The sequence below is a fragment of the Rhinoderma darwinii genome, chromosome 6 (genome assembly GCF_050947455.1).
Source record: "Rhinoderma darwinii isolate aRhiDar2 chromosome 6, aRhiDar2.hap1, whole genome shotgun sequence".
Classification (NCBI taxonomy): domain Eukaryota; kingdom Metazoa; phylum Chordata; class Amphibia; order Anura; family Rhinodermatidae; genus Rhinoderma; species Rhinoderma darwinii.
Window position 1 is genome coordinate 69,246,210 of NC_134692.1, and position 22,922 is coordinate 69,269,131.

The window sequence follows — 22,922 nt, forward strand, 5'->3', positions numbered from 1 at the left end:
CAAAACAGGCTTTCCTGTAATAACAGATCGGGGCGATGCGGTAATTACTAGAAGTTGCCCTGGTCATCTGGAGTAACCTGGGAAACCACACTCGTTAGGGCCAAAAGGGTAGGATCACTATTATTGCTGACTGATCCTCCCGAATCTTTGTCAACACCTTCATTATCATTGGATTTGGATGAAAAATTTATGCCAACTTGAAGGACCATCTGATCGAAAAGGCGTCGAGTGCGTGTGGCCTGTCGTGACAAAACAGGGAGTAGAACACTAGAGATTTTCTGTTGGCACTAGTAGCCATCAAATCGATCACTGGACTACCCATTCTCCAGATCATCTGGTTTAAGACCTCTGGGTTCCGTTCCCATTCCCCCGGAACGGCTTGATGACGACTGAGTCTGTCTGCCCAGACTTTGACTGTTGACTTCTCTGATGTTCACTGCCACTAGATCTGTAACATAGACCTCTGCCCATCTCATAATTCGAGCTGTCTCTCAGAATAATATAGCAGACCTGGTCCCCCCTTGTCTGTTCAGATAACTTACAGTTACAGCATTGTCCGACTGTACCTTTGCAGCTCTGCCTTCTAATAAGAACTGAAAGTGTATTAGAGCTTTTGATACAACCATCAACTCCCTGAGATTTGATGACAGGCCTTGTTCTTGGAGGGTCCTCAGACCCAGTATGTGGGCTCCCCATCCATTCCCAGAGGCATCTGTCATCAAAATCGTCCACCTCTATGACTTTATTTACCTTCCATTTACTGGTCTTAGCCACCAATTCAGTGTTTCTCTAGTGCTGGAAGGGATAACCATGAACTCTTCTAGAGTCTTTATGGATCTGTTCCATTGGGTTCTGCTGGAGATCCTGCATGTGCTCTCTGGCCCATGGGACCACCTCTATGGCTAAAGCCATAAGATCTCGGATTCTCATAAGTTTGCGGAAAGATACAACATTGACCAGCCTCATATCTTTTATATGGGTTACTAAGTTCTGAAGTCCCTCATCTGAGAAAGCAATGCACATCTCCCTGGAGTCCAGGATGAACCCTAAATACCCGCACATTTGTTCTGGAATTAAATTAGACTTCTTTTAGTTTATAAGTCAACTTAAGTTGAACAAAAATATCAATCACTTCCTGGAGTTGATTCTGAAGCTGACTGTCCGACCTGGCTAACAGCAGCTAGTCGTCCAAATATGGCACAACTGCAATTTCTCTCCTTCTCAGATTCACCATCATGGCTGCCACCACTTTGGTAAAAATCCAAGGGGCTGAAGACAGACCCAATGGAAGACATATCAACTGGTATTGTTTTATTATACCCTCTACTAGAACGGCAGCTCTTAGAAACTTTCTGCAAGATCTCCTTATTGGGATGTGCAGATATGCATCTATGAGGTCCAAAGCAGAGAGGTCCAACAGTGCTGTAGCGGATCTTATAGTCTCCATCCGAAACCTGTGTTTTGTAATGAAAATATTCAAGTACCTTAGATCTAAAATGACCCTGAATTTTCTGGCTGGTTTTGGAACCAGGAATAAAGGAGAATAGACACATTTGCCTATTGAAACTTGAGAGATTTCTTCTAACAGCCTCTTGTGGATAAATTCTCTGATAGAGGTCATGGGAACATCCCTTGCTGGAGGATGTGGAGGTAAGGAAGTGACCTGAAACCTTGGCAGTGGAAGGGACTGAAAATCTATCATGTAGCCTTCTGAGATACCTGTATGATTCAGGGATCTAAGCCTTGATACTGCCAGATCGTGGCAAACTCCTGAAGTTTTCCTCCCACTGGCGGCAACCTGGCATGAGAAATTGTAGGAGGAAGGGGAGGATGGATTAGATCTGCCCCTCCCTTGAGATCTGCGAGAACTTCCCCTCTGGGAAGCCGAGCCTTTTTCTTCAAAGTGAAATCTCTCCCTGAGATTTCTAATCCCAGCCGCAGAGGAGGCGCCTCTGCGTGGAGGAGACTCTGCGAGGAAATCTTCTTCTGGATCCTTGAAAGAAAGGTAGTGACTTCCCTTTTTTATCCAAAAGTTTCTCCATCAATTCATCTAATCTCTCTCCAAACAGCCTTCCAGGCTTATACTCCATAGCGCATAAAGCATTCTTGGACTTCCAATTGTCCATCCATGGTTTAAGCCATATGGCTCTACGGCCTGTGACAGATAACAGCATACCTCTGGCGGATATTCTGATAGACTGACTAGAGGCATTGCTGAGGAAATCTGTGGCCAAAGCCATGTATCTGAAGGATTTGAAGAGATCGTCCCTCTGGACACCATCCTGAATATCATCTTGCAATTGCGCTAGCCAGCCCCTGACACTCTTCACTACAGCTGAACTTGCAATTGCAACTTTTGGACTGTGCTACCCCGGCATCATATGACTTCCTGAAGGCTGCATACGTCTTACGGTCAAGAGGCTCGCTATGACTAGCCCCCTCCCAAACCGCACCAGGGTTCTTGTGGACAACTTTGCCACAGCCACATCGACCACAGGAGAATTCTCCCATTCCTTGATCTTCTCTTCCTCAATGGGAAACATCAATTTGAAACGCTTATTTATTACTTGTGCTCTATCCTGTGAATTCTACTCTCATTTCATAAACAACTTAGCCCTGTCATCTATAGAAAAGGCCTTCGATCTCTTCTGGATCTCCTGGTCTTCTGATGTTACCTCTGTGTCATCCACTCTCACTGCTGCCCGACGGTTTATCTTGTCACGGGGAAACAGAGTCCCCAAAGGGTCCTCTTCCAATGATGAAGTATACACCTTATCTATGAACTGCAGGTCATCATACAACAACACAGAAGCATCTGCTCTATAGGCCCTTTTCTTGGGGCTAAAAGGGTGACTGGATGATTCCTGAGAGCGAGAAGATCCTAGTTCTCTAATGCATTCAGCTTACATTCCTTTATGAAGTATTCCATTGCATGAGACATTGTGAAACCCCCTACCAATTGCACACAATTTCTGGACAACTTGTCTTTACAACGATCAGGTAATGGGGTCTTGCAATTATCACATGACAAGTGCTTTCTTTTAGATGAAGATTTTTCACTCCTTTGCTCATATCTTCTGGAGTCCTCTGACCCACGACTGGACATCTATAAAGATAAATAACAATTTAAAAGTAACAAGAAAGCAATCACATAACAATCTCCAAAAGTAAACTTACTTTAGAGGACTAACAGAAGGCACAGCAGCCTATGTAGATACATCCACACAGACAACTAGCTACCCTCAACTGGTGTTTTAAATAGGGGCAAGGGAGGGAGAGACAAGTTGCCTAATCCCAAAAAGGCTCTGCCTCCCTGCTTCTCATTAGGCAGAAAAAGACTTCCTTCAAGATATTACCTCCGTACCAGTTCAGTTAGCGCTGCCCAAACTGATAAAAATCCTCAGAGAAAAACAGGCTCTTCTGCGGTCTAAAACTCTGTCTCTGGAACAGCTGATATGGCGCTGGCTATGTTTTCCTGGCGACGCTGTCTCTGCCCCAAGACGCCACCCCTTGAGGAAGCACATCGCGAAACGCGCGTTGGGGTTCATTTCGCTTCACAACAGCTTGACTCTCCTAGCTACCTTCCATCATGGGTAAGTTGCTTTAGGAGTGGGTGGATATATGGATATATGGCTTACTCAGACTCTAGACCGAACATTTATTTTCGGCCCACTACTTATGGTCTTTATACTCTCTAGGTCTCTGTGTTGTTACTAGGTCTTCTACTGCAATCTGATCTCACGACAGTAGCCTTTATAGGTATTAGCTGTATCGTTATTGCATCACATTATCGCATGTAGTCCACCTTCTTACCTATACTACCTCCATAGTCCATCCTTGTGACTTCAGTAAATCTACATTACCGTGTATTATTACTGTACTATTTAGAGAGTCTTCCAAGCTGTGTTATATTGAAATTATATAGAGTCCTCATGTCCAGCTCTGTACCTTTTTAATTCCCTTCATGTATGTCTTTATATGTTTAATAAAGCTATTTACTTTTACCTTTGGCTATTATGCTCCATTTTTCTCCGGTGTATATAAGTATATATAGGAGTTGCCTTTTCTCAGTACCTGGGTAGTATGCTATACTCAAGCATCTAGCCCCACATGTGCCGTATGAGCTGTTTTGTATATTCCTAACGGAGACCACTACGACTCTAAAGCCAAGCCCCCGCGCTCTGCCCCGCCCTACACACAGGGACGAGCACAGCACTAACAGACGTCACTGCCCGGCCACTCCTCTAAACACGGAGGCATGGCTAAGCCTACATCACCGACAAGAGAGCCAGGGAGAGACTAAGGTCAAGCTCCCTAGCCTTGGCCCGTAGCGGTTCCTCAGTACAACGAGCCCCCTGCACCAGGGACAGGAGAAGAAAGAGGAGGTACTGCAATACCATAAGGTGCCCTCCAATAAAAAGATCCCTACCAGACCTCACTTAAAAGGTTTAGCAGAGAAACAAAACCAGAGTCCCCTAAAAAACATAGGGATCCTAGCAGGAGCACCTGTCCAATGGCAGTAGGAAAAAAAAAGAGACAGGGAAGAAGTGGAGATTAGGTCCTATTTGTAGTCTTGTTAATAATTTATTGTTTCTTGGCACCTGTCCTACCAGTAGTGGGGAATTAACCCATTTGTTTCTGTACTGCTGCATAGAACGACCAGGTAAAATAGTTTTTAGGTCGCTGCATTCCAAGAGCCATTACTTTTTTCTTTTTCGGTCGATGTAGCTGTTTGAAGGCTTTTTATTTGCAGGATAGGTCATATATTTGATATAATCATAACAAATTATTTATTAACTTTTATTCCTTTTCTTAGGGGGGTGGAAAAAAAGTTTTACGCCATTGCTTTTTGTAGTTTTATTTTTACGTCATTCACCATGCAGTTTAAATAACATATTTACTCTATTACACGTGTCATTATGATTGCAGCGATACCATATACACTGTATGTGTGTTTATTTAAACACTTTTGCAAAATGAAACTTCTTTTTTTAAATTAACTTAATTTATATTTTTTTTAGTCTCACTAGGAAACTTCACAATGCATTAATTTGATCGCTTCTATAATGCTTTGGTATACTCAGTATAACAAAACCTTATTGTCTGTCAGTGTAATACTGACAGGCAATCTGTTAGGTCATGCCTTTTTATATAGACACGACAGGACTGGGGTCCTTTTATAGGCCCAAGGCTGCCATGGCAACCAATTGGCACCCTTGTGATTGTCTGAATCTCTCTCCCTCTGTAGTTACTTAGGTGCTCCAGTCACCATTTATCGCAGCATCTAAGTTGGTAAACAGCTAAGATCTGAGTTAGAAAAGATATGAGGAAAGTCATTCCATATGTCCTACCTGCCCAAAAAGGTGCTAAAATCCCATTTGAGACATTGCTAAAGGAATTAAAGGGGTTCCCTTATGAACATAACTGCTGAATGGCCTTGTGACAACATCGAAATGGTCGCCATGTAATACTACATTTCCCTTGCTGTTCTGTAGCCGTAGGGCCGCAGCGGCTACAACATCATGTGGGTTGCCTGTTAAGAGACTTAGAATTAGTGTTGGATATCTAATTAATATGTGTATGTGTGTTTGTGTGTGTGTGTGTGTGTGTGTGTGTGTGTGTGTGTGTGTGTGTGTGTGTGTGTGTGTGTTTTCTCAAATAAACCTTTTTTTTAACTGAACTCATTTCGCTATTGTTTCTTATCAAGTAAGTAAAATATATTAGCAAATATGTTTAAAACCAGTGACAGATGTGACAGAGCTGAATTTGCTATTTAGCACAACTCTCCAGGGTAGCATGCCGTGTTTTTCCATGGTTTAGAATTTTCCTGCTAAATAACTCTGATACTGTATAGCTCTAATAAAAAAAAAAAAACTCTACTGAGGGCTAGCAAAAATTACATTGAAGATTCTTTTGGATAACATATAATTATGCATTATTAGCCACAGTAAGCTGGAAAACAAAAATACATGTGGCGGGTTGCTGATTTAAATAGACACTAACATTCAAACAACTTATGATAATCTAATAGTATACCTGATATAGATCATCTTTGTAATTTACTTACTGTTAACACTTTGTTGTTTTATCCATGCAAATTCTGTATGAAGTTACTGCCACCTGGTGTCTCCCTTCCTGTAATCTGCCATCCACCCCATTGTCAAGTAAAATCTGTCCCTAGTTAGAGACGGCTGCAGAAGGTGGCAGGGTGTCATTTCACTGCCTGTCCATACAACTCTATGGAGAAGGGAGGGGAAACAGGAGGAGGGAGCAGAGAGAGAAAGTTTCAGATGCTACATACAAGTCTATTAAGAGGGTAGGGGTGAGAAGAAAGGAAGCGGGAGCAGAGTGAGAAAGACACAGACACGCTGCATACAGGTCTATAAAAAGGGGAGGGGTGAGCAGGGGGAGGAAGCAGGAACAGAGTACGACAAGCACAGGATGCTGATAAGATTTCTGTCACCCCCAGTGCTGGATTCTGCTGTATAATCTCCTCTATGTACTTGCAGCTTTTATGGAGTATGTTCTCTTCCCTATGTGCTATGTATAGAAGACATGAGCAGTTAGGCTCTGCCCACTGGCTCTGAAACAACTGAGAATTAAAGGCTATGTAATCCTTTGAAGACTTTTTTTCTTGTTTTACTAAAACAATGTTCATAACTTAGATGTGAATAATAACAAGTGGATCCTATGTGTCAAATACGTGCAGGATCCGCTGTCACCGAAGCCATCAGTCCCGCTGAATTGACGGACTTGGCTTTCAGCGCAAGATACAGCTTCTCTGTATCCAGGATACATGGAAGCTGTATCTCAAAAAGTAAAAATTATTTTTCATAAAAACCAATTACAAAGTTACACTAAAAACCATAATACATTGTCTTCAAAGGTTTACAAAGCATTTAAGGATAAAGCACGCAGAGAGGACAACTGCTAATAAATGCAGACTACAAGTCATATAATGGCCAGAAATAGTGTTATTCCTAATGTGCACACATATGACAGTTTATTGTGAAAAATCACCTGAAAAGTTAGGCATGCTTTGTGGGTACTCTGTGAAGTAACAATTTGCACCAACTATTATGAAATTGCTATTACTTTTATTAAACAAAAAAGCGTAGTTCAATGCTTTGGCTACATTTAGCATTTACTGAAGAGCTTATTTCCACTTTGCCTTTCCCTGGTTACTATTCATATATTTGAATTAACAGCAGTTACTTTTATTTAGGAAGGATTATGGAGACATAGGCATTTTTGCCAGAAATGACCAGTACATCTGCAGTACGTGGAATATTATTACCTTCCCACAATAAAAGTGACGTCAAGCTACAGTTTAACAAATTGAATTTTTTTTTTGGGGGGGGGGGGGGCGGGATTCAGCAACAAATGAGAAGTAAATTAAAGCTTTGCAAAGATACATGGTTATAGCTAATTGTATATTTGATTTTTAAAGAGGATCTTTCATGTTTTTTTTTTAAACCACATGCCTCCCATTATTCCCGGCATCCCCCTCAGATTCCAGCATTGTAAAAAAAAGAAAAAGAAGTTGCACTTCCCCCGTTGTCCATTACAGCCCTTGCTCCATTTTGGTGCCAAATAGGCTATTCGTAAGTAAAGGTACAGAGAGGAGGAGTTCTCATCACTTCTCAGTAGACGTTGTCTCTTGTATCGCGGTAATGCTGTCCAATCAGAGCCTCACAGCATTGCAGAAGATCTGCTCATCTTCTCGCTAACCCGCCTCTGTAAAGCAAACAATCCGGCAACTGCCACCATTCAGAACACAGGAGAAGAAATAATGGGGAGAAGAATGGAAGACCCAGACCATAGATCCTGCTCATTCGAGCAGCAGCATTGCCAGCATTAGGTAAGTCTCGTGAGATCAGCAGGTCTTCTGCATCACTGTGAGACTGTGAGGTCTGATTGGACAGTGTCAAAGCGATGCAGGACACAATGCCTATGAGGTTAGATTTCCTCCTCTCTGTACCTTTACTCACAATTAGTACATTTCGCACCAAAACAAAGTGGGGTCTATAGCGGAACAATGGTGGAACGAAAAAAAAATAATTTACAACGCTGGAATCGAGAGCACACCAGGACGAAGGGGAGGATTGTAGTTAAAAAAAACTATGCATTTTAATGCAATTCCTTCTATTCTCTTAAGCTGCAAAATAACTAATAGTCAAAGAGATATATATATATATATATAAATATATATATGCTCATATATATATATATATATATATATATATATATATATATATATATATATATATATATGTATATATATTTCCGTTTGGTTTGGCAAGCATCAAAAAGTGCACTAAGCCCACTTATAAAATAATATTTATGGGCAGCTGTCAATTTTTATTTATTCAGGATTTTACAAAAGGAATTTAGCACCATCAAACATGTATACTGACTCTCCCCATATTTTCAAGAACAAAAGCATAGCACCTTTTAATATCTAACAAGAAATACAAGTATTGTGTATGCATCCCAGAATCTAGAGATGAGGTAGCTCATGCTAAGAAATTTTGAATCCTTTTCCACCTGACTATTTGAGGCAAAAATAATGGAAATTTTGCTCGCATACTGTACATTACTGTTTTCTACTTACAATGTAATCCCCTCAATGCTTAACAAAAACTGATCATTGTTGTGAGTAATGCAGTTTGCTACACACTGCTCACATGATGAAGACTTAAAAATAACAAACCATATATTTTCTTTATATCTTGTAAATAAATATTTGGCTTTTTTTTTTGCTCTTTGTAGTAGTACAACAAAGAACATATACAAATTCTACAAAAAAAATAAAAAAAAATGAACTGCAAAATAACAATCAACTGAAAATAAAACCAAAATGGGAAATCCATCAAGCTTTGTAACTACAGATTATATTGTAGCGTTTTCACCAACATTACTATTGGGGAATTTTATTAGCTATTTAGAAATCTGAACTCAATGTCAAACTTTTCTACACCAAGCAATCTGTATTTAATTTGTACAGTATATATGAACAAGAAGCCTTAAGATGTAAACGAAGCCCAATTTTGATAAACCAATCCACATGAATGATCTAATTTAAGAATTTAAACATCTTTGTAAAATTAGATAATGTCACAATGTAAAAGTAACCATGAAAAATATATAAAGCTTGATGAATTAATCCCAAAATTTTGTATAACAGAAGTCCATCAGACTGGTTAAAAAAAAGTCAAATATTGTTTTAAACCTTTAAGACACTTGGCATACCTAGGAAAATCATGATTATTTTGCTTCTACATTTCTTATTTTGGCCAATTTAATCCATGGCGAGCAAATATAGTGACCACTATAAAAATATTGATCCATTTATTATTTTTCTGCTCTTAAGATGGCTTAAAAACCGAAATAAATATTTTGAAGGAAGGCCAAATAGCTAATAAAAAATGGAAAATAATGGACAACTGTATGTACAGTGCTGGGGCACAGCCAGCTATAGTTTTCAAGAGTCTCAGGATAACTTCAGTCAGTTTAATTCCTAGGTTGTTTTTTGGTGGGATTTACAAAAAGCAAACTGGCCCAATGTCAACTCCAAACTCTTGGTCTGCACCTCCAACGTCCACAGGAGCAATATCAATAATGGGTAAACGTTTCACATTCTGGGTCCTGTACTCAAACACAGTTTTGCCGATATTCCCACTGCGCTTCTGGAAAGAGAAACAGAAATAATTTTTTTAACTCACAAAAAGTAAAGAAAAGTAAAAAAACTTAAAGGGAATTATTCAACAGGTTTATGCCGCCATATCTAAGGGCTGCATAAAGAAGTGACAGAGACCCTGATTCCAGCGGTGTGTCACTTATTCTGTAATATTTAATAGTTTAGAGAATCCCTGTATATCCCCTGCAGGGGGAGCTGAGAGTATCCATGAGCTGCGGCTCCCCCGACCTCGTACCGCAGATTGACAGCTTTCTCTCCATACTGGGCATAGGAAGAAAGCTGTCAGTCAGCAGGGAGAGGACCGGGGGAGCTGAAGCTCATGAATATTAAGGACTCCTGAGCACGAGCACATCATTAGGAGTACTCCTGGCTCGACTCACACTGCATGACATAAATAGGGATTTTATAAGGCCTCAACATAAGGCCTCAAGCACATGAGTGTATTACGGCTCTGTACAACGTCCAAGTTATATGGAGCCATAATATTATGTCCATAGATTTCTTTGGGGCCCTACTATACCTCCATATACCTCGGATTTCAAAAGAAGGCATAACAATGTTTTTCCATATGATTTCAACAGAAAAAAAATGTTTCATTAGATGCTGCATTAGGGAGATATTCTCCCCTAGTAGCATTCATTTTTGAGGCAGAATATCTCCATACTATAATACCATATGGAGCATCATATGGTAGCCCATGACGTGCCCACAACACCGTACATCGTCGATGAGCATGGCTCTGATATGTGCAGGAAGCATTAAGCTTTTATTGACGCCCTGATTCTTTGCATTATTCTATACATTTCCTTGTGAGTTAGGATTAGAATCTTGCATGAATTTACTTACTGAACAAGTGTCCTCCAAAACAGTGTATCTGAAGCGGCTGTTTCCTTCTGCTCTGATATCGAGATCATTAGCGCCTTTGAGTATAACAGCTTTCTTTAGATTTTGATTTTTTTCATCTAAGTATCCCACTGCATTTTTACAATAATAGGTAATATTTTGCGAAGCCTCTTTTGACAGAAGACGCAAAAAGGTCATTTGAGTAACAGCTGTATTTGGTGAATCACTTTCCCCATAGACAAACTACAAAAAAATAAAATAAAGTAGATGAAAAACAAAGTAGTACACTAATTACGATATATGATTGCGAATGTTAACAATCACAATTTGTTTAAGCACACAATATAAAAAAGGCAATACAAGTGTAAAATGAATACTAGCTTACAGGTAACTTTCCCACAAATGTTCATACAACTATAGATAAAAGGGGAATTCCTATCTTGTAATGTCATGGCACATCATTAGGATATGCCATAACATTGTGATTGGAAGACGTCCTACTTCTGTGACCCCGCCAATCCTGGCTATTACCCTTTTCAGTAGTGCTCCCATACACCTACTGTTTCTTGGAACTGCAACACAGCAGCTGTGCATGGAAAAACTGTAAGGGAGACACAGCTCTCTGGCTCTCTTATTTTGAGGATCGTGGGAGTCCCAGCAGTTAGGCCACCACCGATCACAAAGGGATTAATAAATAAGGATGAAACACCTTTATTAGCATTATACATGAGCTTTTTGAGGACACAATTAGTTACACATAAAGGGGTATTCCCATCATAGACATTTATGGCATATACATGGGTTATGCCATAAATGTCTGACAGATGTAGTTCCCAGCTCTGAGACCGGCACAGATCTATGGTATATCCTATGGATATGTCATAAATGTCTAAGGTGGGAATTAGAGGGTCTACAGCAGGTCTGGTGAGAGATACCCTAATTGGAATGAGAAGTATAGGAGTGTTCTTTCTGCCAGGTAAAAGTAAGCCTTAAGCCACTTTCACACAACAGTATTTTCGTCAGATTTTTAATTTAGCATTTGTAAGACAAAAAACCTAGAGTGCCTTCAAAACATGAAAGACGTGCAAATCTTTACTTTATACTTTTTCTGTGTAGGTTCCGCTACTGGTTTTGGCTTGCAAATTCTGACCAGAATATAGCCAAGTGAAAGGGGCCCCTAAAGAGTCATTAAAGAGAATATGTCACCAGATTTTACAATATAAACTGCATGCATTATTAAATAGATTTCTTAGACCTGATGAAGCGTGTGTACTTAATTTGAAAATCCATGAAAGAATGGCTGTATAATCCTTTCTCCAAGTTTTCCCACCTGATATTATAATGATCAATTTGATAAAAACCAAGTATATGCATGATGTAATCTCAATCTCTGCCCACCTACAATTGACAAGCTCCTATCAGTGTCCCTCCTCCCCCGCACAATACTGAAATATCACACATACTCAGTAAAAGCTCTGGTTTTCCTTGCTTTGCAGTGAAAGAAAGCAACAGAGCAAGTTAGAAGCTGTAATTCCACACTAAAACTGCTGCTGGAAGACAGGCTCTCCAGGGAAACTGCCGCTTGTACTGAGCATATGTGAGATTTCAGCATGGTGCTGGGGAGGAGGGACGCTGATAGGAGCTTGTCAGATCTAGGTGGGGGGAGATTGAGATTACATCATGCATATACTTGGTCACATGCATATACTTGGTCTCATAAAATGCTAATTTTAATATTAGGCAGGAAACTTTGAGAAAGGATTATACAGTCATTCTGGCATGGATTTTCAAAGCTAGTACATTAGTCTCATCAGGTCTAAGAGATCTATTTAATAATGTATGCAGTTTGTATTTTAAAATCTGGTGACAAATCCTCTTTAAACTCCAGGACGTCCTTAATAAGGCCTACCTTTTCTCACAAATAGTTTGGTTGCTTGTACTTTATAATCCTTTTATTTGTGCCGCAATGGAAATCAGTACTCCACGCATTGGATTTGTATGGAGTAAAACATGGGATAGAATCCTGGAGACCAAGCCCTTTGGCCTGTAACTTTAAGCAATCATCAGCACAGATGTTATTGAAAAACATTTTACATTTTAAAGTACACTTAATGGCTATGTACACCTTTGAAAAAAAAATTATATATAAAATTGTGCATCAGTGTGATTGGTGCAACTTTGTAGTTACTTTTTATGAAAAATTATATTTGCTTTTTGAGATACAGCTGCTTTGTATCCTATATACAGAGCAGCTGTATCTTGCGTCAGGACCTGAATCCGTCAGGTCAGTGGCATTGACGGGTTCAGTGACAGCGGATCCGGCGTAAGAGATCCACCTGTTATTGATCACATCTAAGTTATGAACTTAGATGTGATCGATAACAGCTCGATTGGACCCGCTGTCACTGAACCTGTCAGTTCCGCTGACCTGACGGATTCAGGTCTCAGCGCAAGAGACAGCTGCTCTGTATACAGGATACAAAGCAGCTGTATCACAAAAATGTAAAATCATTTTTAATCAAATGTAATTACAAAGTTGCACCAAACACACTGATACACATATTTATAAAAAACAACAACAAAAAAAACCATTTTCAACAGTGTACATAGCCTTTAACTACTTTCTGGTAGGACTCTTTTCCAGTTTATATTTTTTTAATGGTAAAAGCAATTATACACCTACATCAACTAATAATAAAATTATTTCTCATGACATCATTCAGTTATTTACCTGAGATCCTCTGTTCATATCCACACCATACCATATTGGTTTGAAATTATCTCCGCTTCTACCACTCCACCAAGTCTTAATAGGTATCTTGGAAGGATTTGCAGACATGCAGGTCTCTCCAGTTTCCATATTACAGTAAACCTTGATGGCATCTTCTGAACATCCTTGATTGGGATCTATCCAATAGTCCCCTGTAAACACACACAAATAGTTAAAGGTATCAGCATAATATAGATGGAACAGACACTCTTTCCAATCATGTTTTTTCTGCATTGTGTTTTTTTTTTTGTATCATAATGTGTTATCTGTAGTTAACATGGAAAATTGCATAAACCCACTGCATTATGTGTACAGATGTAGCCAAATTTATCTTGACCTCATAACCTGAGGCAGCGTGACATCACTCAACAAAAGCCATTGGAAAGTCATTGAAAAAGTCAAGTTAAAGTTTCTTGACACTGTGCATTTAATGTGTTAAGAGTCAAGATAAAGATGGCTACATCTGTACCTGGAGGGTTATTTTGATATACAAAAAAATCTATCATGGTAAAATATAATAACTGAATAACAATTTGGTGCCTACTACCTTGCTATTACCAATTCTTTATATAATTATAAAATATAACATCAGCTTTGAGCTGAAAAAAAAAACAATAATAAGATATATTTGCAATAAACAAATAATGTGTGTTTGGCACATTCAGTGCAAAGGGGTCAGTTAGTACAATAGACAAAGACGAGTTTACAACGCAAACATAATATGGAACCTGCAATTATTAGTGCAGGTTGTGTTCCTGTTTATTGGTTGAACATATTAAAGATCATGTAAAGTTTCAGGCATAATTTAATTTAGATAGGAAGTAGAATAGGGTAGGGGGCCTTTCAACTGCTTCTCCATTTGAAAAAAAAAGTCCATACATTTCTGCATTGAAAAGATAACCAATCAGTAGCTTTTTAGTATTATTAAGATACCTACCGCTTTTCTTAGTGGGATGACAAAGTTTTAAGTCATCACATGTACGTGCTGGATTTTTCTTGGAGCCATCAGGACTACGCATTGTTTCAATTTGGCTGCTAAGTGATTTCAAAGTTGCTTGAACACCCGGATCATTCTTTTTAGCATCACCAGCAGCTTCATCTTCAGTAAATTCTGGAAGTGGATCTGGCATAGTATCATCATAACCACCTATAAAATCATCTAGGGCAGCTGTGAGAAGGCCTGGAGGTCCAGGAGGACCAGGCAGTCCAGGCTCACCATTTGGACCCTAAACATAAAGTAATTGTTGTCATGCATTGATTTAGGTTTGCATACACTTGCCATATGCATTAATATTTATGCAATTATTGCGATTACTACCTCAGGGCCAGCTTCTCCAACAGTTCCTCGAACACCAGGAGGTCCAATTGGTCCAGAAGATCCTTGACTACCCTCCTTACCAGGAGGTCCAACTGGACCAGGGGGGCCCTACACATATAAAAAAAAAAGGCATAGTGTTGGAATAATTCGGAATTATCCAGTTCCTTTAATTAAAGGAATAAAAATAATCAAAATGTTGGAAAAAAAACATGTCTTACCCTGGGACCAAAAGGTCCGGGAAGTCCAGGCGTTCCTTGCTCACCAATAGGACCCTACAACAGTAAAACAGACACATAAGAAACAACATATATAACATACTAAATATATAACACAGCAAAATGTGCAATTTATTACAAAAAATGCCTGCCCGTTTGCTGAGGTCTCGGGTTGCCAGTCACGGGAATTTTCTGTTTAGTGCTTGTTTGCTGTTTTTTTATGATTGCATTAGCTGTATATCTTGAAAAAAAATTGGGCAGTAGAACATTAGAATTACCCGATTTGCACTGAATTAAAGTTTTATGGAATTGTCAGGTCCCTGTAGTATGAAGGAGTCCTAAATTATATAGTGGTTTAAAGGGGTATTCCTATCTTTAACATTTATGACATATCCACAGGTTTGGGGACACCCATTCTCAAGATGTAGCCATCTTTATATTGACTTCTAACACATTAAATACACTGCGGCAAGAAAATTTAACGTGACTTTTTCGATGGCTTTTCAATGGCTTTAAAGGGTTTAAAACAATTTTTAATTGGTTTTTATATTTATTTATTTTTACTTTTTGAGATACAGCTTCTATGTATTTTGGATACATAGAAGCTGTATCTTTGCTCTCAAACTCGAATCTGTCAGATCAGCGGGACTGACTGCTTCGGTGACAGTGGGTCTTGCATCACATAGAAGCTGTATCTCAAAAAGTAAAACATTTTCCATATTTTTAATAAAAAAAACAGTTAAAATGTGTTTTAAATCCTCTAATTCATTGATTATTTTTCAAAAATAATTTGCTTAAAGGTTTACATAGCCTTTAAATCCTCCTCAATCGACATGCTTTCAAGTTTCTTCAGTTGAAAAGTTTTTTAACACAATTCCTTGGAGTTTTCTGATATTCTAACTTTTGTTTAACCTGATTAATTAATATTAGGCATTAGAATTATTTCAGAGAGTCCATTTATTTGATAATCCAAATTAAAAGAAGATACCATTAATAGATATGCAAGCAATATTTAATTAAAGCAGGTGTTCCATGACTGGAAATCCCCATTAGAAGAACTTTACTGCAGTACCCAAAACAGTGTCATACATGTACATGAGGCTGTGCTTTGAACTGCAGCTCGGCCATAGCTGAGCTGAAGTACCAGATTTGGATACATGTCATAATTAAAGCTATTTTCCAGTCCCTAAAAAGTTATCCTCAGGATAGGCCATCAATAGCTGATTGGTCGAGGGCCAACTGCTGGGACCCCCACTGATCAGATGTTTTGAAGGCACCTTCATTTTGGTCACTGCTCGTATTGTGAATCACCGACACAGCAGTAGAGGCGGTTCACAGTATTACCCGATTACAGCCTTCTCCCATTCACTTCAACCGATCAGCTATTGATGGCCTATCATGAGGATAGGCCATACATTTTTAGGGACTGAAAAAATCCCCTTAAAGAGATATTCAAATAAATAGGTTGAACTTAGTGGACATGGGTCTTTGTCTAATCTGCTATATGTAACTATGTAATTCATGTGCTCAATAATATGATTAGCCACTTTTCTAACCAATATGTAAAGATGCGGTATATACAAGTTGAGCGTGCAGTTATATTAATTTCTATTTGTACAAAGTTGTTTACTACAATTACATTTTCCAAGTTATATTACCTCCTGAAATAAAGCAATAATTAATATCATTTAATTCAAAATGAACATATTTAGGACTATATTATGTATCATTTATCTGTCATTTTTAAATCATACTTACGGGAGGTCCTGGAAGACCTTGCAAACCAGTGAAACCTCTGTGTCCCTTTTGTCCTCTTTCACCACGTTCACCATTGTCTCCTTTATCACCTTGAGGTCCTTGCGGTCCCTTTAAAGAGACAAGAAAAATTAACTCTTGCTTAATTTAGACTTTATGCTATAAATTTAGCTTATATAGCAACATACCGGCAAGCCACGTTTTCCAGCTCTTCCTGATGGACCCATTGGTCCACGAGAACCCTAGAGAAAAAAGTAAAGAACAAAAAAGGCTCAGGCTAGGGAAGCACACATTGATACAATAGCAATAATAATAACTTAGTCTATGTTTAACCATTACTATTTAAAACAATATCCAATGGATTGTATAGAAGAAAATTGCTCATTCTCGAAGCGCTCCTATATGTACGTGTATTAATCACGTGGTACATACAAAAGCGGCTGCCGCCGGTGTTTACTCCAAGGACCAGCATACTGTATACTACGAAGTTTAAAAGTTGAGTTGTGCCGATGAACTTTGCACGACTGTATAGGGTGAGTAAACATTTTTACCAGCTATACTCACTCATGCTGATGAGTTTCTATCTTTTTAATCTATTTATACAAACTGGATATACAATATCACCTTAGAGCATAACCTGTTCTTCCCCCCCCCCTCTCTCACCCCCTCTCCTTTCCTCCCCCCACTTCAGTTTTTTTCAAGACTACATATTTAAAACAATAAGAATAAACAATGTATACAGTGACTTACTGATTCACCTCTTGGCCCAGCTTCTCCTGGTGCACCAACTGGTCCAGATGTTCCTGGAGCACCTTGAATTCCAGCAAGACCCTCAGGCCCTGGATCACCACGATCTCCCTAAAATTGTAAATTCAATTACAATTTCAATCTAAAATTATGTTACGTTGCTTATACTATGAAGTCAAACTAATACCATCAAACGATCGGATGTGCCAAAAAAAGGCAAGTCAGAATGAAACTTGAATTACATAATATTCCCAACTACTGCAAATCTAGAAAAACTGTATATACATGTAAAAATCAAGTACACATACACGCTTTCCCAGGGCTCCATCACGTCCGGGTGCGCCATCATTTCCATGAGTACCCTAGAAGAGGTTCACATTAGCATATTAATAATCACACAAATAGACTCACAGCTAAATATTATTGTTTTTAACATTTTCATCAGATATCTCATAAGTAATCACAGCTAGAATTATAAGTCTAATATTGATCTGTTACTCAGATCCTAGTACTATGAGTGTATGCTGTACCTACACAGAATGCTTCCACATAAATATAAAAAGGAAAGGGAATTTGCAAATTTGCAATTTCCTTCAATAATAGTGTAGCTTAAGCACAGATGAACCTACACTTATAGATTATGGACTTGCAGGAAGAGTCTGTTAACAAGACTTTAAGGTGATATTTTTACTTTTCAGGGGGGGAATATTTCCAATACAATATGCAAAGGCATGTATGGCAGCTAAAAACCTGAATCAGTACTTTTATTGATTGACTTTGCTACAAAAGGAAGGGCTGCATTTACCTCTGCACCTGGTTCACCAACAGGACCATTAGCGCCTGGAAGACCAATAGGACCAGATGGTCCTTTTTCTCCAGTGGAACCAGTAGGACCCAGTTTTCCTGGAGATCCCTAAAAAAGGTAAACATAATATCTTAAAATATTTGTAAAATGCATGCAACATGTTAAATAAACAATAAATATACTCAATATGTGTTGATTTATATATTAAAGGATTTGCTTATCCTTTGGCAAGAGGATCAAGCCGTACCAAATATTTTCACGTTGGATTATGTAGTACATGATCTCTAAATTATTTTTCTAGATAGCCATGATTTCATATTTACTGGATTTTTGCCTTACTTTACTATGCAGTGTAATCACATCTGTACCAATCTCCTCCTTGGGATGGGCACAGTTACAAAAAGTTATAACTCTTTTTGGCAAACATCCCATTTGACATTTTAATCTGTCGGAGAAGTTTTATTACTCCTCTATTCTACTACACAGTGTTACTTATTTTAATATATCTAGAATGGATAAGTATGAAATCAAAATGTGGTAATCTGCCAAAGGTCAATAACTTGAGAAACAAATGCTGAGTAAAACCCAAATATTTCAGGCCGTGTATCCTTCTGAACTATTTATCCATAATGTGTTGAAATGGAATATAACTATAAAATGTAAAGCTTCAATATTGCTTTTTGTGTACAATTGCACTAGATTGTGGTCTTCTCCTTGCAGACTTTATATAAATAATGACTTGAGGTTTCTTGTACTGAAATTTTTGCCAAACTCCTATAGAGACATACAGTACAGTAATATAAACCATGTAAAACATTGTCATAATACTCACAGCTGGGCCTGGAAGTCCAGGCATGCCTCTTTCTCCCCTTTGACCTGGCATGCCAACTATACCCCTCTGACCAGTTGTTCCAGATGGACCAGGTGGGCCATCAGGACCCTGAACAAAATGAACGCATAGTGTTAACCATGAATATTAATTTTTTACAATAAAATTAAAATAAATATTTTGATACATATTTTTCTAATATCTACTATATAGTATATATCTACTATATATTCAAATAACGAAGAAGAATTGGTAAACTATTATGTAAACTAGATAATCATTAAAAGAATAGATAATTAAATGTCACAGGCATAAGGGAAAGATATGAATATAGCATCTATTATGTCAAACTTGAGGATAATTTGTATTACTTCCTGACAGTATGTTAACAAAGTGGCACCAATTATAATGATAAAGGTTTTAATTAATAATTTTAATACCGGCTGTCCATCATCTCCAGAATCTCCTTTATCACCAGGACTGCCAGAGGGCCCAGCAGGACCTCTGTCTCCAATTCTACCGTGTGCACCAGGCTCACCACGTAGACCTGGTGGACCTTCCTTTCCTGGTTCACCAATAGGACCAGGAGGACCAACAGCTCCCTAAAAAAAAATATAAGGGTAAATAAATATATATCTCACAGAGGTGCAGAAGAATACAATTCATAAAGCTTTATCAGATGACATATACCATTGCACAACAAGCAATACTACAATACAAATGTTACAAAAGTGTTAGAATACATACTCATGATCTTATTTCATAAATATAGACAATCTATGTTTTAGATATATTGAGGCTTTACTCACAGATGAACCAGGAGGTCCAACTCTTCCAGCAGATCCAGGGAATCCTGTTGCTCCCTTAAAAAGTAATAATGTATTAAATATTCAAGCATAAAAACAGATTTAAATATAAAATGTATATGCAGGTAGGTACAGCATGTATATTACTTACAGGTGGCCCTTGTGTTCCTCTACCGCCTTTCAGACCAGGCACGCCATGAGGTCCCTAAAACAAAAGTTTAGGCAATAGTTATATTTTAATGTACTACTAAATGCGTGTTTTTTGTTGATATATACATATAAATAAATAAATATATATATATATATATATATATATATATATATATATATATATAAAATAACATGTTACGGGGTATTTGTTTCAATATTCTGGACAGAAGCATGAGTAACTATATACAATCACATACTCGTGTATCCATGTCATACAGAATATATGCTATCCTAGGAAGCGCATGCACATTGCTTAAGTAAATGCCCAAAATGTGACTCTTTAGATGTGTCCTTCTTTACCTTTCCTCATATCTCAACAGATCCTGTGATGTATGGTATGAGATGACCAGCTTTGAAAAAAACATGATTTTGTGATACTGTGTCCCGAGATGTCCCGGCTATATGTGTCTATGTGTGGTCACTCACTAGTTGTTATATGAATTGCAAACTGTCAAGGGTTTTGCTATCATGTCGTGATATTGTATTGAATTTGTTTCATGAGAAATTGAAGTCCTTAACTAGATTCAAGCAAAGGTAAGAATGACCACATCAGTATAGAAAGCCAACCTGCTACAGTACATAGTATATCGGGATGTCCTTTGATGTAATCAGTTTGGTCTGCGATTAAGACCACGTTCACATCTGTGTTGGAGACTCTGTTAGGATCTGACTGAGAATACCTGAAACAATAGCGTAGCATGCTGTGCTCTTGTTTCCAGTAAAACTACGGAGACCCCGGCAGGAACCCATTAAAGTCAATAGTTCCATCGGCCACCGGTAGTGTCTGCCATGCAACAGAACCAGCGCTTCTAGTATTTCTATTGTTCTGCTCCTCTGACAGAGCAGAACAATGGAAAGCCACAGATGTGAATTAGGCCTAATACATATAGCTCCATTAGGAAAGTAGACATACTTCTTACTCCAAAGTCAATGATCTTTCGCTATATTCATATAGACATTTTCTGACAATGGTTTTAAAGGGAGAGCTTCCAAGCTCTTGCACTTTAGAAGGGCAATATTTTTCTTTCTTCTAGTTATACTGTACGGTAGGGGGGTTTAAAAAATATAAAAGGGGAAGGGGAGACATTTTTCTGGCCTAACTTGCTCTTCAAACAGCATTGATAGTCACCCAATATAATTTGCCTAGTTTTTTGTTAGGGTGGATTTTGAATCTAACTCAAACTGATGCATGTTGTACTAATACTAGTGCAATATCCATATATATCCTATTCAACTAAAAATATATATTTAAAAGAATATAAGCTACCTTTTATCTACAAAAGTAATTCCTTTATGCCTGCAATATAGACAGGGGTGGAAATACCATGCAGCCACATAAGGACCCAGTGGGTAGGGGGACCCACTGCAACCTAAAAGTAGCCCCCTACTGTCTATTAGATTCCATATAAGGGACAGAGCTAACGACTTTCATGGCTCCCAATTACTGGTGGATATGTAGAGGATTTTTTTTTCCAGTCAACATATGGTCCAGTTTTCACGCTCATGCAATTCCCTTGTTTTTTCAAATACTGGAACATGATATGACATCTGCTGTTATAACCCATCTGTACTCAGGAACAACAAGCAGTGCATGCTGAGATGACATATGGTATACTAATGTTGTGCTCAGCTATTATTTACTGCAGTGTGCCAATAGACCTAGCCCTAAATATTAAACCAAGCTTCACTTTGACTATTGCTTATTAATGTACACATAAGAATCCAAGACACAGTCAAGGTACAAATAATTATCAATTTAAAGTTATAAATTAAAAGTTTACAAAAGAGACTAAAATACACTGGATTGGTGTGGGAATGTTGATTTTCAAATCAGTATCTATTCACTGCATGTAACACATAACTGTATGTAAAAATGGCCAATGCTTTGTGGTACTTATGTTTATAGAATCTAATACTCACATGAGGACCAGGAGATCCAGAAAGACCTTGTGGACCAGGAGATCCTGCATCACCCTTTTGACCAGGCTCTCCGGGCTCGCCTTTCACACCAGGTTGTCCATCAGGTCCCTGAAAAAAAAAAAAAGCACCCAAAAAAAAAGTTTGCATTACTGAAGCATGGCATGTATCATGAGATTGTTTTTGTTGTGAGATGGGATTTCATTAAATGCAATTCAAAATAATTAATTTCCACAGTGGAAAAAAACAGTGATTAACTTTTACGTACAGCCGTACTTCATTCATTGATGTAAATTAAGCTAAGGCTATCTAAGTGATAATAGAGCTATAGCTGGTAAAAATAATGAGCATTATAGAAATTAGCAAATCTTCTCATTGATTCTATAATATCCTGTAACATTTTTATATATTTTTTCTCATTTTTTTTTGGGATCCGCACCTATCTCTAGAATGCGGCCCACTAAACCCAGTTCTACCATTCTCGGCTCCCGATGTCTCCAGCCAATTCCTAATTACATGGCCAGGAGTTATGAAAACAGCGTAGCTCACTGAGCTTTGCTGCTTCAGTATCTCCAATAGAAGTGAACGGGGTTTAGGGAGACCCGTTCTAGAAAAAGGTGCGGGTCCAAGAGGTGGGACCCACATCTATCTGACATTAATGGCGTATCCTGTGGATACGCCATAAATGTCCCTGATGGGCAAACCCTTTTAACCTCTAGCTATATGGGACCTTGAGAACAAAGAATTTGTTTTCGTTTTTTCATCACTGTGCTCTGAGAGCCATGACTTTAATTTTTCTATCGACGTAACTGTATAAGAACTTGTTTTTTCTCTAGATGAGTTGTTTATTTTAATGGCACCAGATTGGGATACATATAATGTATTCTAAAACGTTTATACATTGTTTTTTGGGTTTTCTTTTAAAGGCATTCATTGTGTAGTATAAATGACGTGTTAACTTTATTCTGCACGTCATTACAATTACAGCGATACCAAATTTATATGTA

The 22,922-nt window shown here is 38.3% G+C and overlaps 1 protein-coding gene across 1 annotated transcript in view; it reads right to left on the reverse strand.

The window, feature by feature from the left end:
- Positions 1-8,340: 8,340 nt before the first annotated feature.
- Positions 8,341-22,922, reverse strand: part of COL5A2 (collagen type V alpha 2 chain) — a 137,228-nt gene continuing 122,646 nt past the window's right edge. The window contains exons 39-54 of the mRNA XM_075829918.1: positions 21,919-22,026; positions 19,940-19,993; positions 19,792-19,845; positions 19,423-19,584; positions 18,986-19,093; positions 18,154-18,261; positions 17,657-17,710; positions 17,352-17,459; positions 16,790-16,843; positions 16,605-16,712; positions 14,850-14,903; positions 14,632-14,739; positions 14,251-14,539; positions 13,275-13,465; positions 10,547-10,786; positions 8,341-9,689 (exon numbers count right to left, since the gene is read on the reverse strand). Of these exons, the coding sequence (XP_075686033.1) occupies positions 9,543-9,689; positions 10,547-10,786; positions 13,275-13,465; positions 14,251-14,539; positions 14,632-14,739; positions 14,850-14,903; positions 16,605-16,712; positions 16,790-16,843; positions 17,352-17,459; positions 17,657-17,710; positions 18,154-18,261; positions 18,986-19,093; positions 19,423-19,584; positions 19,792-19,845; positions 19,940-19,993; positions 21,919-22,026 (1,947 nt within the window). The 3' untranslated portion in view covers positions 8,341-9,542. The remainder of the gene's footprint in view (positions 9,690-10,546; positions 10,787-13,274; positions 13,466-14,250; positions 14,540-14,631; positions 14,740-14,849; positions 14,904-16,604; positions 16,713-16,789; positions 16,844-17,351; positions 17,460-17,656; positions 17,711-18,153; positions 18,262-18,985; positions 19,094-19,422; positions 19,585-19,791; positions 19,846-19,939; positions 19,994-21,918; positions 22,027-22,922) is intronic.